At 38.7% G+C, this 17961-nt stretch overlaps 1 protein-coding gene across 1 annotated transcript in view; it reads left to right on the forward strand.

Moving 5' to 3' along the window:
• Positions 1-2266: 2266 nt before the first annotated feature.
• Positions 2267-17961, forward strand: part of SNX25 (sorting nexin 25) — a gene marked incomplete at its 5' end in the record, with an annotated part of 28125 nt that continues 12430 nt past the window's right edge. Inside the window, 5 exons of the mRNA XM_010083737.1 lie at positions 2267-2398; positions 4379-4654; positions 8478-8633; positions 11877-12008; positions 17407-17547. Of these exons, the coding sequence (XP_010082039.1) occupies positions 2267-2398; positions 4379-4654; positions 8478-8633; positions 11877-12008; positions 17407-17547 (837 nt within the window). The remainder of the gene's footprint in view (positions 2399-4378; positions 4655-8477; positions 8634-11876; positions 12009-17406; positions 17548-17961) is intronic.

Genomic DNA, 17961 nt, shown 5'->3' on the forward strand with positions numbered 1-17961 from the left:
CAGGGATGGAAGGATCCTCCATAGAATATTTCTTGGATTGCATGTATTTTATGATAATTTACCACCTCAAAGCTAAAAACCTCTTTTGTCCATCATTGTTGTCATTGAAGTCTTAATAATGTTTATAGTACAGTGTTCAGTAATTCCAGGATGGTCAAGTCTTAAACAAACAAACAAAAACTTTAAAATAATTGTGAGGTCTCATTTCTGCAAGAGAAGTTTAAATAAGCTTTTCTGTCCACTAAGTTATTTTGTTAAAGCATTTCAGCTTGCAAGGAACTATTGGGAGATTTGTGTAACAGCATTATTAGGCACCACTGTTTTAATTCACTTTAATTAATTAGGCACCACCTGTGCAATGGGCCCTTTGTTAGGTGAGAGGGATGGTTGTGCTTGCCTTACTCCATGCAGCAGCACTTACAATTGCTTTTGAGAGGAAATGTTTGTTAATTACACTCCTTGCTGGCAGCCTGGGTGGGATTATCTTGGATAATAGAGGCATAGAGACCAAGGTGACCTCTCGCTCAAGAAGTGATGGCACGTGCTCTCCATTGTGAGTGATTTATTACTTCTGCTGTCATTTACAGAGCTGCCAGTCCTGGAAGTGGTGAAGATCTCTGTTCAAGAGGCTGGAAGACCCTCTTCTGCTTTTATTTTAAATTATTGTCCTTGATCAAGTGATTGAATAGAAAGTATGATAATGCACAGCAGTGAGGCTAAAACACAGACTGGCCTTTGAAATGTCGTCTCTGTGTTCTGCTCTTTTGACAGTCTTGTCACCATTTCTGTAATAAGCCTAGCTTCAGCAAGCTTCTCTGTGCTGTTCAATGAGGATTACAGAGTGAGCTCTGAAAGGCAGAAATTTATGTTCATATACATGAATAGCTCTTAAGCTAAGAGCAAGCCATATCCAGCTGATATTGGTATGGTAAAGGATGAAGAGAGGAATGGCACATGACAGTCAATGAGGAACTCTGAAGATGAAAATGAGTATTTCAGCTGAGACAAACGTAATTTACTTTAACATGGCCCAAAATTTGGCGGACCTGTTTCAGAAAAAACAGAGGTGGTGACAGTTTTTAAAGAAGCTTCTTTAGCTTGATTCATTAAGGAAGTGACCTGTGCTAGTAGTTGTGTACATGCATGTGTATGTGGTTTCCTCCCATACAGCTTGAGTCCAGCAAACTGTTTTTCCTAAATGTCACTTGGTGGTACAGTCTCACAAGTACGATGTTTAGGAAAATAGGTGGCCTTCCCAGAGAGAGACATGCTGATACATGACCTGAACTGTACTATTATTAGGTATTGGAAAACCCATATTAGAGGAATTATTAATGCTTCAGTCTCAGTTGGAATTCACATCTTGCTCCATATCAAATTATCTTTGCTATAAAATGCAAAGTCACAGGAAGCTAAGGTTCATTAGCCACAGTGCTTAAGGACCTGCTTTTGTTTTTGAAGAAAAAGGTGTGGGTTGACTGGTGTCTTGAGGTACAAAGCAAGAAACGAAGACCACTCTGGTGTATTTGCATTCCTGGTGATGTAATGGGTTTTTGATCCAACGGTTTAGTGTCTGCAGCATCTGCTTGGGTGTGGGAAGTGTGTTTCATTTCCCTTTCTGCTTGATGTACGTCCTCCTCTCTCATCTCAGGAAGAGTCCTGAGCATTATATCACAGCCTGCACTCTTCTCTGGGTGTATTTCCAATAGATGCTTTTCAGTAACACTCCGTTAATGGGAACTGTCCACCAAATGCCCTAGCTGCCAGGGTGTGTCTTTTCTGTGTCCCTGGGAATAACTGAGATAACTCTCAAAGTTCTGTGGCCTGTGGCATGGAAACTGCTGGTGTTACTCTTTGTTTGAATCAAGCAAAGAATAGATCAGTTAGCTTCTCTGCCTTGCAGGAACATGCGAAGCTAAATTTTTGGCAATAGCATTTTGTGAATGACTTGGAGTGCCATCTTAGTCCTTTTAAATGTAATCTTACCTCCTGGACAGAAAACATGTGGAAACGTTTTCTATCTGGTAGGAGCATGGATGCATTTATTTTCTAAGTACTTAAAACTCATATTTCTTTTTTTTTTTTTAATGAAGCAAAACTATTACTGCAGAAGGTCTGTGCAGTTGAATCTAGTTCACATATTTATGGGATGCATGGTGCTCTGAGGGCACATCAAGTGAAAAGATTTTTTTTTCCCCATAAAGGATGGAGAGAAGCTAGAGTTGGGTGTTTTCCCAGGTTTTACTCTTAGTTTTACTTTCTTCAGATTCTTCAGTTTGAAGAAATTTTGGCCAACTCTTCATACCGAGAGCACTTCCGAATCTACATGGGAAGGATGGACAAGATGGCTTTGATCGGTCTTTGGGAGTCTGTGGAGTATCTGAGGAACGCTAACAAGGTGGAAGAAATTGCAAGTCCATGGGGCTTGTACATTAACTGGAATCTCTGCTTGCTGTGATCTTGATGTTAGGAAATGTCTTTGTATTTATGTTTTTAAAATAGCAATAGTGTAGGATGGGTGCTAAGCAATTCAGGTTTTTTTAACCTCTTTGTGTCAATATATGGGGATAATATGGCCGTTAAAAACTGTGGACTGTTTTGATTATGGTTTACTGTTGTTTTGTGTAGCAACATGACCTTTTTACAAAAAGGATACATAATGTGCAAAAGTAGTAGAATTATTTCCCCCTCCACCAAAGAAAAAACTTGTAGTAATATATTGGCTTTAGTTATATCAGCTCATGTGAAACTTCAAAGTACATTACTGTTTGATAGTCTATACATAAACGTCTCATCTTGCCTATTACAGGTAGCCCATTCAATCCAAAACGATGAAAATTTGTGTATATGTTTTTTAAATCCTTTTGACAGAGAGATTTTGCTTTAAAAGACCTCTTCCTCTCCCTATTCTGTTGCTGTATAAGCAGCTAAGTTTCTCTAAGAATGCCACACTACTGCTAGAGGGGAAAAAACAATGCTGTATTGTAATTTGTACTAAAATAAAGTGGGAATGAGAACCCTGAAACAAGGATAGGAAATACCACTTAAAGTTGCAAGAAATACCCTGGTGCAATGGTGCAGAGCAAAAATGTAGAGGACAAATTTGCTGTTTGTGAGCAGTGGGGTGGATTTTTTTGGGGAAACTGTTTTAAACCTTCAGGATTCACCATAGCATGAAATACGAGGTTCATTATTAAGTATCAGTTAACTTTTTATTCACTGTAATTTTATTACTCTCCTATGTAAAAAGATTCTAGTCCATTGGAAAACACAAATAACATCCTGTAACCGAAGTGGTAAATTGTGGAGCATGAGTAGTGAGCTGTTAATACGATCTGAAGAAATGGCTAATAACCAACTCAGGCTAGACAGTGTTGATAGAAAGGGTTTGTCAGGCATTGTGGAGAGAGTTGTGTAAACCAGTTTTGATTTGCAAACTGCTTGTGATTGGAAAAGATGCTATAAATCATTTTGTGACCTTTCAGCTGTGACTTCTCTCCTTGCTTATAGAACAATATGTGTAGTGCTATTATTCAACACTTCCCATTTTTTTAAGAGATTCTAACATACTGTGCTCCTGCTGCTCCATGGAATGTAAGGGCTGTCTGCCAATACCGAGGAAGCTTTGATTACAAAAAAGTAGCGTCATGCAGCCATGGGCTGTGATATTGTCACATAAAGCAGGCAAATACATTGTGCCATACTAAGGGAGTGAGTAAAACCTTTTTAATGAAGGTCAGTTTAGAGAGATGATAATTCAGAGTGATGATTGTGTGCTGTGCTGCGTTTCTTCCTCTCTTTCCTGTTCATTACTGCAAAGTTCAGTTCTGTGCACTGTTCTGTGCTCAGTGGAAATACTTGGCCTCGTGTATGGGTAAATGTCTCTTGAGGTGTGCTTTTTATTTTCTTTTTTTCTTTCTTCTCTGCCTCAAAAATTGATTATAATCACATATAAAGTGAGTTGATCCTATCCAGCAGAAGATGGGAGAGCCAATACGGCTGAACAGTCTGATACAATCTGAACTTAAAATGGTGACCACAATGTTGCTCTAGCACTTTTTTTTTTTTCCTTTTGATACCAGCCTTTGGAGCATACTTTCAAAAGCAGTGGATGTGGAAGCTATGATAATTTTAGAGCACAACTGTTTCTTCACTTAACAAATAACAATATTTATCTTGTGAAATTGACTGCTTAGCATAGGTGCTCAGGCAAAGTGCTTGATCTCAGTAACACATTCACAGATGTGTTCTCACACATCTGGGCATGAAATTAGCTTGATCGTCCTTCAAATTATGCACCTGGGCCCTGAGTCATCCTGATATTTGTAACATTTTTTAATTATTCTTTTCTCCCTCTCTCTCCCTCCTTGCTACCCAGGCTGAAATACCTCAACTGGTGAGTGAAATTTATCAGAATTTTTTTGTGGAAAGCAGAGAAATACCCGTGGAAAAATCCCTGTATAAAGAAATACAGCAAAGTCTCGTTGGAAATAAAGGCATTGAAGTATTCTACAGAATTCAGGCAGATGTTTATGAAACCCTAAAGGACAGATACTACCCCTCATTCATTGTCAGTGACTTATATGAGAGATCAGTCAAGAAGGAAGAAGAAAGAAGTTCTGCTCAGCTAAATCCTGAGGACAAAGATGAAGTGGTGAGTCACATGGACTTTCACTGTTATTTAAGGTGATCTGAAGACGATCCTGAGTAAAACATGTAGCGGCATCTTCTGTCTTTGAGCTTTGGACTACTTTTTTTTTTTTTCCCTGATGTATTTGTAGGTATCATCACTCTTGTATTTTCATCAGGTAAACCCAGTGTGTTTTCAAGCTCTTTGAAACAAAAATGGTACAAAGTGACTGGCTACTTAAACTGTAGTTGAAGTACATATTTCAGATCTTCAAGCCTTTTTTATTCCATATCTTTTGCTATGCTCCTTAGTATCAGTGAATGCAAAACATACCTCATGCAGGCTCAGCTGCTCTGCTTTTCAATGAAGGAAATCTTGCCGAAACCTCAGCAGGTTTCTGCCTAGACAGCATCTGTCCCTGTCCGCTGTGCATGCATATTAAAAGTTGTGCAAAAGAGGAGAGAAAGTAATGAAAAATATAATCTTGGTGCCTTTAAAATGAATGTATTGAGTAAATTAATAGTTTATGTTGGAAGATAAAACTGACTAAAATATCACTAGAACTGGAAATACTAAACCAGAGCATTCAAAAGGTCATAAGCAGTAACCTAACAGCAGCCCTCTTGGGCAGGTTTTTTCATTGGTTTCTCTAAATCGGTCATGTTGGGGGACCTTGTGTTACAGTTATCCAAGAACATTTTGACAAGAGCATCTCTCGGACTACTGAGCATCTTTCAGTCAGGCTGCCACTTCGGATAGCATTAATATCTTCATTTTACATGTGAACGTGCTCAGAACAAAATGAAGTGTAAGAATTTGTGTAAAGCTGGATCTAAATGGACAAATAAGAAGCAGAATCTGGAGGTGCTGATCTATGTTCTCCTATTTAGAAACAATTTTTCAGAAGATGAGGCTTTTGTATTTACTGCTTAAATGTAACTTGTTTCTGTTGATGAGCTATCATAGTCTCCATAGTCTGTATATCAGCAAATCTGCAGAGATGAGCTGTTGTGAGTTACTTCCAGTATGAACTTTTGGAGATTGCTGAGTTTTTTGTTGTTTGTTTCTGCCTGCATTCGTTTCCTTGATAAAAGATTCAAGACACCTTTTCTACTTTCCTCACTGCTAACTCAGCTGTGTGTTGAGGGTGGTAGTTGCTTCAAAGACTTTCTGTCCTTGTGTTTGCCATCATGGTGACTTTGAGAAAAGACTGTTACTGATTTTGTCCAGAACTTTCCAAGTATTAAACATTGTGCCTTTTAATCTCTTCCTATATTTTATTCAGAGTCTAATATAGATAACCGTTTCTTCAAGAAAACTGACACAACACTTCAGGGCTAGCTGTCCTCTGTGAGATAACATTTACTATAGCTGCTGAAAAATGAGATTTTTGATATCACTATTATCTGTCCTTCTTCTGAATCCTTGGATATCTATGTGCCAGATTTGAAGGCCGCATCTGCTGTGAAACCTTAAAGACTAATAGACTTCTAAGTTTGCTTATATGGTTAACGTTTTTTTTATTTTTAATTTTTTAACAACAAATTAAGTCACGTATACTGTTAGGGCGTCTCTTGGATAGAGCATTCTAATGAGTCTGTGCTATGTTTCAGGGGCTCTGAGGTGAAATAAAAACTATAAGAAATAATTTTTTCTGAAGCTTCCAATGGGCTTTTAAATGTTGGTGAAATAAGTTTGCTTTTTTTCCCTCCCTATGTATAGGAAACTACAGCTGAGAAATCTGATGTTTTTCCTTATTTTTAACCTAAAGGCTAAGCCCTGATTAAACATGAGAAAATCAAATGAGGATAGGAATTAGGGCAAGGCCAAACTCTGCTGGTTCTACTGCATGTGGAACAAGCTCTTTCTTCCTTCCAATCCATCATTGCTTTTTGCTCCTTGAACAAACCTCCTTTGAAAGGTCATGAGTAGATGTAAAAATACAGAAGCAAGCTGTGCCTGCATTCAGCACTTTGAAGAAAGAGGGTCTGATGGTTGCGTTGGTGCTGCGTGGGTCAGATCATTAAAATAGGCCCAAATTTTGTGTTCTGCAGTGCTCACAGAAATAGAAGTCATTATCAGTTTAGCAGTCGGGGAAAATAGCATCATCCTTTATGATCTCAGCTTTGAGTGTTGTGTTGGTTGGTTATTTGATAAATTTGATAATTTGAATACAGATAACTTGATACCTTATAATTCTAGCATTTTTGTGATAAACGTAGTGATTCAGCAGTGTTTTTTGTTGTAAGTGTCTGAAATGTTAAAGACAGAGAAATCATGTAGTCTACTTCTGGGAACAGAGCCTTACTGATTTGTAATTAATTGCAATCCTTTGATTACTAGAAGCAAACTTCATATGAAAAGTCTTAATTCTTCAGTGTTGAAAATAGCATTTTTGATTCTTTTTGACCTCTGTGCTTTCCAACAAGTATAAGGGGTTTTTTTAGATGGTTCTGTTTAATAGCATTTTGAATAACATCCAGTGGTGTTAATAATTATTTGTATTATTGTAGTGCCAGGAGACAAGACTTCCATGAGCTTGCTGTACACAAGGAGTTTATAGTCCATGCAGAATAGAAAGAAAGGACGGGGCAGAGAGCGAATGTTATTTGCTCAGCCAAATAGCAGGCAAATGCAGAGCTGGAAAAGGGCATGGATTTTTTTAGACAAAAACTCGTGATTTCTGCATTATGTTACCTTCTCATATGAGGATCACACTGAGGAGATTGATTATTGTTCCTACTGTATCCCTTCTCAGACTTCTTTTACTAAGATGTTAAATACAATACTGCAGAATTTACAGTAGGATTGTCTCCTCTAAAACACACAGAATTTAGTAGAGTATGAGCCTTCCTTCTGTTAGCTTTTTGTTAATTATATAAAGATACAGCTTCCCTAGTGGGAATATCATTAAATAACACAGAACTCTTGTTCATGAGATTAGATTCATAGCTTCCCACAGATGAGATATATTCAGTCACAAACAGACTTGAGAGATCTTTGAACATGGCAACGGTAACATCACAGTGCTGTTTCCTTGATCTCAAGGTCTTAGTGCCTATTTGGGGAAGTACAGTAAGAAAGGGGAGGCTGAGGCAAATGCCAAAAGATATTAAAGAGAATGTCACTGAAAGATGTGAAGTTTTCTATTTTATTGCATGCCTGTAGTACAAAAGATAGAAAAAGCTATTGGTTTGTCTGAATGAATGTATGAAATTGATTTATGAGTTTAATGCATATGTGCTTTTAACACATTTTTATTAATGCTTCTAAAAACAGTAGTAAAATCTGTTTATGAGAGAAAGGAGTTGGTTTAGATCGTTCTGCAGGCTGATAAATCTGTTTTGTGAAGGTTTGTGGGAGGCAGGAGTGTTTGTTAGAACTGGTGTTTTTCTGGTTTTGTGTCCCTCCCCTCTCCTTTCCCTCCCCCTACCACCCCCCCTTATCTTTCAGCTCAGAGCTAAGTATTTGGTTTTCTATCTGGCTGTGAATATTGATCATGACTACTAAGCTGTTGTTGCTTTTCAAATAAACGTTGATTCTGCCTCTCGTTTGCACCAAAGCCTTAGCTTGAAGGTCGTTTTACACAGTTGGTCAGAGTTGCCAAAGAGCTGTAGTATAAATGGTAATGAGGCTTTGTCTGTTAGGGTTGTGTTTTGTTTTTTTTTTATCAGACTTATGTTTCGTGTTGGATCTGATGTTTGGAATATCTGTTAGAATCTGTTATACTTTTTCATCTATATCAAGAATAAGTGTTCTTATACATAAAATGCTTATGGAGCAAACAATAACTGTCTCCTTTTTCATATTAGTGATGCAGTTACTCCCATCCTCTATTCCTCTGTAGAGCCAAGGTTGTGAAGAAGCTACTGAAGAATGCAGTACAGGAATTAATGAACAGGCCAGTTATGCTGCAAATAAACTTCGCCAGCTAAATGACAAGCTTGCATATAAGAAACAAGCTCTAAATTCCATATGTAATTCACCAAAACCCGACAAAAAGGTAAGCACCTTTAGTGTCTTCAGTCTTTTTTTTTTTTTAAATATTATGTGTGTGTTTACGTAATATCCAGTTGTCTGAGGTTCTTTTTGGAGAGGTCAGATTGCTATTTCAATCAGCCTGTTAAAATCAGAGCTTAGTTTTAATTCTTTATTTTTTCCAATTTTTAAAATATATTGTAACTAAAATTGCAAATATTATTTATATTTCTTTGTTTTTCATAGAATAACGACTTCTATCCCAGTGGTCTTGCTGCTTTGTTGGTGGTACATAGTGTTTCTTTCTTACATCTCTGCCCACCTGTATGTCTGTGCAATTCTGTATGGCAGCTGGTTTCATGTCCCTGCTGTATCTGCAGCACTGCAGTGTAGCGATGTACTAGTTAACTTCTGCTCCCTCTGCTGGCATTGAAATAGCACAGCACAAATTCATAATCTCTACAGTTGTGACTGGCTTGCTCAAATAAAGGGGGGGAAAAAACCCCCCAAACCTATAACAGTGACTGATTTCCTTTATAAGGAGCTAGGAGAAATCTGCAGCGCACGCTTTAATGAGACTACAAATTCTGAGGGATGTGAAACTTTGTCTCCCTGGGCTTGGATAAAAAAAAAAATAAATAAAAAACATCTTCTCTTTGCAAAGCGCAACAGTTAAGCATATTCGGGCAGAAGCAAGTGATTGGCATTTGGCTTAGGCCAACTCATTTGCATTGCTACCAAAGATGATATTACAGGACTGGTGTTCAGATGCAGCTGGGCCAAGATTTTCAGGTGTAATGAGATTGGCTGCAAGTGGTAGGCGGTGGGTGAGACAAACCAATAGTTAGGGTGTCCCCCTGAAGTGGCCTCCTGCTTGAGATGACAAAAATATAGCTGGGCATTAGCCATTTATTGGGACCTGAGTTCTTACATTCGTTCCTTCACTCAGGGTAAGTGCTAAGATGCTGGTCTGAACAGAAGATGACACCTTCCTCGTTCTTTGCTGCCTCAGCTCTGGAGATAGCTACCGCTAAGAGAAAGATGTGGACAGTAGTGTTGGAGGCCACCCTGGCTAGCTTCACTCCCTCTGTCCCTTCCACATCTCCCTTCTGCCAGAGGTTACTGCAGACAACTGGAAATGTGTCTGCAGCTATTCTGGGGTGTCCTGCTCACAGCTGCTCTGCCCTGCTCTGTGTGTGGCCTCAAATGGCTGCAAATACCTCTTGGCTGTCATCCAGCCACTACTGTTTGGAGTAGTAAGAGCATGGATGTGTCCCTTCTATTTTTTTTTTCTTTTACACTTGTATTACTGCAGTAGCATTTATCTGCGGAGCCTTTAAATGGATAGTTAGGGTTAACAGTGTTGAGAGCACCTTGTCACAGGGACTTTATTCTTTTCTCGTCTAGATGTGACAGGTAAAAATTTGGTTCTTGGTTGTATGGAGTAAAAAAAAAGTTTCTAGAAATTCCCCAGTTTTGTGCCATATGAAGGGGAATGTCACGCACATTTTGTATTAATTTTTTTAACCTCAAGCTGTTCCTGAGTGATTTGTTTTCTCTTTTTGAAACACCTTTGCTGCGAGACCCATACAAAACATGTGTGTACATCTTTAGTCGGCTTCTAGCACCATGGAACTCAGATGCCAGTCAGTCAGGGAAGAAAACTGCTCATTTGTCTTGCACAGGGAATGCTGCTAGCTTGAAAACAAAATGCTCTGTAGGGAGAAGTCTTATTTCAGTTCTTTCTGTGGAATATAAGGAGTAGCAAAGATGGCATGAAAAAATGACAAGCAGTCTGAGGCAGCGTCTCTGGCATACAAGGCCCATTGTCGTAGAAGACAGCTTGGTCTTTGGAGATGTGTGACTGTGGTGCCACCTCCAGTGTGTGTCTCATGCCCAAATCTCAGCGGCTGTCTCCTTCAGGTCCGTGAGTGCAGTCTCCTGCCATCCTGTGCAACCACAGTAGGTGTGCAGGGACCAATTCTCCCTAGAGTTCAGTCGTCCTCAGTAACAGGGTAAAACTTCAACATTCCCCACTTTCTAGTGCTTGCTAAGCTATATTTTCAAATAAAACTGCGTGACACAATTGTTGAAATTAAATGGACTTTACTGAAGGGAAAAATGCCTCCGTCTGTATCAGGAATTGTGTGGAAGTTGGAGGGATTTTATGTTAACTTCTTCACATCTTCTGTACTTCCAGTGGACCTGTACCAGGAGTGAACATAAAACTCACTTTGAGAAATTGTAAGAGATGCTCTTATAACCAACTAGGTTTTAAGTTAAAATATGTACCATGGGCAAAAAGAGTTAGAAGTACTAAACAAAAGTGGGTGTGCTTGTGTATGCGTGAGTTGGGCTATATAATTTATTTCTGTAGCATTCTAGTTTTAATTTTTAAGGTATATGGTAGTAGGTTGTTTTATGTCTGTCACGTAGATAATATTTCACATCTTACATGAGACAAATTCTGAAAAAAGACAGAATTACTGTAGCTCTATAGGATATATCACTTGTGGTGGAAGTTGTACAACTAAGACATAAATTTGACTTTGTGGTATATCATATTTTAAAAAAAAGTGCTACCTTCTTTTGCTGTGTTTCTAATGTCTCATCTTATGTATGCTTCCACCTTTTCTTCTCATGCTGTCTCCTAGCAGTATGTATAGTTACTTATTTTCTTGCTGATGTGATGAGATACACTATTTCTCCGTTATGAGATTATGATGGGGAGCTGTGTCTTGAGGAGAACATCTTAAATGTGTGCTTTCCACAATAATCAATCATTCTCTTTCCAAAACTAAAATGAATTAAGTGGTAACTTCCTGAGTGACTGTGAACATAGCTAAGTTCCTAGAAATTAAATCTATTCCCAGGTTCTTTGTCTGCATCATGTATATCTGAAAATGGTAAGGAGGATGTCTTCAGTAGTTCATATTTCAGTAATTGTAATTTCAAGCTTATATAAAACATATAATGTATAATATATAATCCTATGTAAAGTGCCTTTTATGCTGATAGTGTGATAGTAGTATATTTTCTAATTTGTTTTTATTTTAGTATCAGGATTGACCTTTTAAGATTATTGTGTGTTCTACAAGTTTGAGGCATCAGATTCTGTCACTTACGAATTCTTTTCCCATGTGAATTGTTCTTTCTCTCCTTGCTTTTGTACCTTTTTTCCTTTCTCAATTAGTGTCCCTAAAGACACAACTAGACATGTTGCACAAGCTTTTTCTTACCAATTGTAATCAATAAACTTCCTCCACAGATTGTGTCTAAGCTGAAGGATGAAATTACTCTAATGGAGAGAGAGCACAATGACCTTCAGCTGCACATTGCAAGAACGGACTGGTGGTGTGAGAATCTTGGCATGTGGAAAGCCTTCATTGTCTCAGGCGAGGTATGGGGTTTTCTATGGCTTTTCATCTTCTGGGTCAGTTGAAACTTCCATGAAGAAAAGAATAAAAACCTCTATATACTTTCCTTATACCTTTGTGTACACTGTGTATAATTCACATTTACTTGTCCGGGGGGGTGAAACTCTAACCTCTTCTAAACTCCTCTGTTTCCCAAGTGACGACTGTGGTGCATATACAAAATTCCTAGTCCTCAAACATTGTTGTAATGGAGTTACAAAAATACTTGTGTGTTACGTGAACTGCTTTTGGCCTTGGGTAATTTGCTGTCTTAGTGGCATTGTTTTTGATGAGAACAGTCTCTTGTTATATTACCATGCTATCATACTTGGGTGCAGTTGTCTCTCTGCTGTGTCTCAAAGATGCAGTACTTACACTTTTTGTGTTTTGAATTATTATATTTAATGGCAGTACAGTTTCAAGGGACTAGAATACCCAGAAAGAAAGTTCTTTAAATCTGTTAGTAAGTTGAAGTTAAGTTTTCCTTTTTTTTTTTTTTCTTTTTCCTTTGTGTCTTGTTCTGCTCTTCCGTTTGGACATAGTCAGACAATTGTAGAATGAATGATTATTCTAATGATTCTGATTCTGTAAAAGAAGAAATAAATGCAACAGGTTAAAAACTTAACATGCCATTTTAAAAACCAGATTCTAAATGTGTAAACATCTGGGTTTGTTTTTGTTCCAATGCTCTTTGCAGGTGACACAGTTGAGAACAGTGAAGCTCTTAAGTTGTCTTTAAGAAGTCTCTGTAGATTTTGGAAACAGCTGGTTTTAAAAAACAGCAATAACATGCAGCAAAACCACAGAACGGCAGCTTTCTTGTAAGGGGCACCATACAGAAATGCCCAGTATCTCCCTTATCACAAGATAAGAAGGTGGTTCTGATAAATAAGAGGAAGGTTGGGGGAGGCTTCTAATTAGTTGCTGCCTTAACTAGTAACTTCTAAGTAGTACTGGATTAGATAATTAAATGTAGGCTTCCATTAATTGTGCTGTTTGTAGCTCTGTGCTTCAAAGGGTAGGCTGGAGAAAACATTAATGTTGTAGTTATCCATGTTAATTAATTGCTTGGGAATGTTCTGGCTGCAGTTGATGATTTCAGGGGGCCTGAGTAGGTGACATTGTCTTCCCATCTGCAAAATATGCTGTTGCTAATCCTAGAATGTCACACTCTGGTTTTAGAGAGAAAAACTTGGCTGCCCTATGTTTCTTGCAGAAAAGCTTAGTAAAAGTAGATTTTGCGAGAGAGTTTGAATTGAAAGTGTAATGGCCTGTCATCGACCTTTTAAACTGATTGACTAAATCAGTTAAGTAGATAATGCATAAAAAATTAGAATTACTTAATACTTGAAAAAAATAAGTGTCCACACTTCTTTTTACTCTCCTAGCTTGAATCTTTCAGTCTTCATAGTTTTTAGTCATGTAAATGCGCTATCTCTGTGTGAATGAAATATGAAAAAAAAAATCACCTGTAGGTGTCTTTTGATAACTGGCATTTCTGATAAAACCATCTTTGGAGACTCAGTGTTTTGGCTGGTTGTTAGAGGTTGAAAAAAGACAGTAGGAATGTGCAGAATGAGGGGACCCATGATAACAGCTCATCTAATTCTGTGAGTCACTTCCTCATGCCGGGTATATTCCCCTCATTCCAGCAGGTATAAAACTTACAGCTACGTAACCTAACCTGCTCTACTTGCTTTAATGATTTTTGTCTTGTATCTTTTCGTATTGTAGCAGATGTTCTGCCTCTTCTGAAGAAAGAAGGCTGTTTTCAGAGCATAGCATCTTTTAAAAAATTTATTACTTCCATAAGGAATGGAGTTTGTAGATATGAATAAGGTGAAAAAAAAAGCTTGTCTTGCTTAAATATATTGGAATTTAGGATGTTTATGCTCAGTGGAAGTTAAGAAAATTAGCTTCCTGTAAATTGAGGAAACCGGTGGTGTGCTGGTCTTTCTATGTTTAAAAGGGACTTTTTAACAGCGGTCTGGTTAGCCCATATGTCACTGCTGCACGTCTTGGGTGAGCTGTTTCAGAGAGCTGCTCTGACTGAAGGAAGTTTCTGGTTGAGTCATACAGTTCCTCACTGGCTTAATGACTGGACTGATTTTTGTTAACGTTTAATCATTCCTGATGGATGTCTGGACCAGCCTGTTACTGCTTTTAATAGGTGATTCGATGGCTTTCCTTGGCAGCTTGTTACTTTACTGAACATAATTACTGTTTTTGTTAATGTTAAGTTTACATTTTACCTACTGCAGCTAATAGCTAGAGCTTCTCCTGGAAAATATTTAATAATATTTGTTCCTCATTTGTTTTGGCTTTTTTTCATTGAATGTTTCTTACTGTTACCACACCACACACGCTGGTAAGAGGTGCTCACCTCTGGTGTATGTGTTCCAGTTTTTATTAATGGATGTAGGTGTGCTGATATCCTTGTTCATATCTCTTTCTGTGTACTTTGGGACTTTGTGCTTCATAGGGAGAAGGTAGAAGTATTTACCCTTTGTGGACTGGGTGTCTATGGCATGCTAGTAGACAGTAAGTTCCGAAATAGTTAATCTTTACATTGTCTTGAGGCTATGGAGTTGCTGCCAGTGCAAAAAATACCTTGAAGCCTCTTTAGGTACTTGAAGACTGATTCTGTCCTTGCTGGGTAAGTAGCAGTGAATAACCTGAAAGACTCATGTTAGCTGAGGAAAGGGGCTGAGAAAGGGCTGAGGAGGAGACTTGTGGCAATGCCATCCTAGGGACTGATTGTGAGAGACCATGAGTTTATGCTCATGAAGAATCAGAGCTGGAATGAGGGTTTGGATGGTTCTTAAAAAGACCTGGATGGTTTTTAGGATGGGAGTAATAGATGTGCGGTGAAATCTCACAGCGTGGCACGTGAGGTTCGACCTTCCACAGGAGCTCTGAGCTTTGGCTCTGACCCGTGGGAGCACCTTTTGGCTAGAAGCTGTAGGTACACTGGTGGCTTGTCAGATGTGCAGTTTGTCTTGCGTGGGCTGCTGGTGTGAAAAAGGCAAAGGTGGCCCTCAAATATATCAGGAGAGGAGTTTCCATTGGAGACGAGGAAGTGTTAGAGTTGCTCTGCAGGTGCTAGGCCATTGCGTTTGAGAAGGGTGGATTTGAATGGATTGAATGAGGAACTCCCATGAGAAATGATTGTGAAAGCACTTTAGTTTGCTTAGCTTAGCAAAAGGGACACTCAGAGGAATGGGGCTGTCTGTAGAAACACATCAATAAGGGTAAACATAAGGGAGGGGTGAAGAGGTGTTGGAACAAATGAGAAATCAGTTTGGAAATTGAAAGGAAACTTCCAATGAAGCGATTGACCAGGGTGAGTGTCTAAAGCAGACTTTTAGTATAACAGGGATGAAAAAAGAATTGCTTCAAAAGTTTAAATTAATTCATAATAGCAGTTGTATGAGATGGTACCTGTTAAAGAAAAGGACTAGATCTCCTGGTTTAGAAGACTCCCCCCCCTAATGTCCCATTTTTCTGTGTGTTTTCCATTTGGAAAAACAAACGCACAAGTAGTTAAATTGGTAAAAAAATTTATGTTCTTAAGAAGATCCTGAAGACTTTCAGAGATTTACATGTGGATATTTGAAGGAAGTTGTAATCTGCCTCCATCTAGTAATTAGAATTTCGCACATGGAACCTAACTTGATAACAGGAGTACTAAGCCTTCCCATTTGAGAATACGCTTCCAGGGGAATGACTGTCTCTTGACAGTTACAGTTCAGATGACTCTGTACATGTGCAAATCCCTGCCCTGGGGACAAATGGAACATGATACGCATGACTCCAATCGATGTTTTCAGCACTGATCTCCCACTTTTCAAAAGCGGCTACCAGGAGGTGTTTGTGAGTTGCCTACAAACACAGATCCAATCTAGCTTGGGTAGACGTGGCAGGAGCTGTCCCAGGAGATCCCAGTCCCTCTGTGCCAGGTCCTTCTGACCTACATTTTGGAGGTTATTCAATCATCTTTCTGCAGTAGTCTGGCAGGAGAAAGGCAGTTCCTGAAATAGCTGTGCTGGGAACGAGGCACACTTTCAGACATCCAGGCTGGTGCTTTGTATTCTGTCCAGGTGCTGCTGCAGCTTTTTAACAGAGACGTGTGAAATCTAGGCCTCAGATTGGGTTTTCCAGTGGTCCATGCGCAGCTTTAGGAGTGCATCACAGGGAGTATTCTCCATGTACAGCTCTGAACAGCCTAAAAATATGAAGATGCATTTTAGCTGTGTGTCTTTTACAATGGTGATGTAGCTGCTCATCAAAGTATCCGTTGCTAGCATTAAGTGTTGTCAGACTGTTACAGGCTTCTCAGAAAATGTATCATAATTATATTAATTTTAAAGTTTATTCTTATCCTAATTGGATTAGTTAAATATTAAAAAAAAAATACAAAAAGCTTAAAAATTATTACTTTCCTCAAAAACATTGTGTGAGAGTGGTATTTTATAATTGCCTTTCTGTTATTTGCATGTATATTAAAACAAACATTTGAGAGTTTGGCTTGGCCAAAAGAAGTATTTTATGCATTTCCCTTATTTGCTTTTCATAACCTGTTTAGCTGTCTCCTTAAAATAAGTAAACAAAAATCTGTTACCATTAAGACATAAGGATGAAATTCTGGGTGGCTCATCAAACTAAGAAATAATATGGTCACACTGCTGCCATTGTCTCAAGAAAAATCGTTTAACTTATTTGCTGTCGTTTTGCCATTTTCACAATGTGGTTAATCACTCCTCCTTCCTCTGGTTGTTGTACAGCTTGATTCATTAGTATTTTTGTAAAGTTGTGAGCCCCTCGGAAATAAACACTGCATGGATACCACATGGTCTGTGCATGCAGAATAGCTCAAGTGAGCAGAGAAGTTGCTCTGAGACGGCACCAGCTGCTGCAGGACCCAGCTGCAGAGCTGCTCTGCCTGGTGCCTGGGTGAGCTGGGAAAGAAGGGCCGGGAGTAAAGGAAGAACAATCAGGAAAATGCAGATAGGAGAGATGGAGTATTGGTAAGCAATCAGAAAGCTACATGGCAGGTACCTTATACACTGAAATAATACATGCAGCTGCTTGAAGAAGACGTGTCAGGGAGATGTGATTGCTGATGGACAGCATTGCAGAGCTGTATGTAAAGTGTAATAGTGGTTAGCTGGAGGACTGATTCAGATTCAGGACTGACGTAGTATTTTGGGTAAAATTTAGTCCATTAAGGATATTGCCCCATGTGTAGCCTTCAAACTGTAAGAAAAGTGTGGGACTCACATGACAACTGAATTTGCAAGTCAATCATCTGGCAGATCAAATGTTCCACTGTTTGCTTTCAAAGTGGCAGTATACCTTATCTGTTGGTTTGTTCCCCACAAGGTTTTAGAAGAGAATGGAGAACAAGTGCCCTGTTACTCTGTCATGGTCAGTTTACAAGAAGTTGGTGGAGCTGAAACTAAGAACTGGACTGTTCCCAGGAAACTCAGTGAGTTTCAGAACCTACACCGGAAACTCAGTGAGGTATGAATCTTGGATAGGGGACAAGAAGATGCAAATTGCTAAAATTTGTCAGAATGATGCTTGGAGAGGTGAAAACCAGATAAAAATTTAATACTGCCAGTTTTTATGCCAGCCTTTTGGCTTCTAGCTTGTTAGAGATAGTTTTCTGTTTGCATATGTCTGGCCTCTACCAGATGCTTATAAAACTTGTTTATAATTTTTTTTTGCTTAATAATAAATGTTTTACTGAACTAACCCAATGTCAAAATGGTAAACGCTCTGCACTGTCATGCAAGAGCCTGCTTTAGAAACTAGATTTGGTCTCTGTCTTCCAGGGAGGTATTAGAAATTACATCTTTTGGGGACAGAGAAGGTTTCCTTTTACATTGCTTTTACTTTTCTGTCTGATAAGGGATGTTGGTGTGAAGGGAAAGA

This window comes from Pterocles gutturalis, unplaced genomic scaffold (assembly GCF_000699245.1).
Source record: "Pterocles gutturalis isolate BGI_N339 unplaced genomic scaffold, ASM69924v1 scaffold7235, whole genome shotgun sequence".
Classification (NCBI taxonomy): Eukaryota; Metazoa; Chordata; class Aves; order Pterocliformes; family Pteroclidae; genus Pterocles; species Pterocles gutturalis.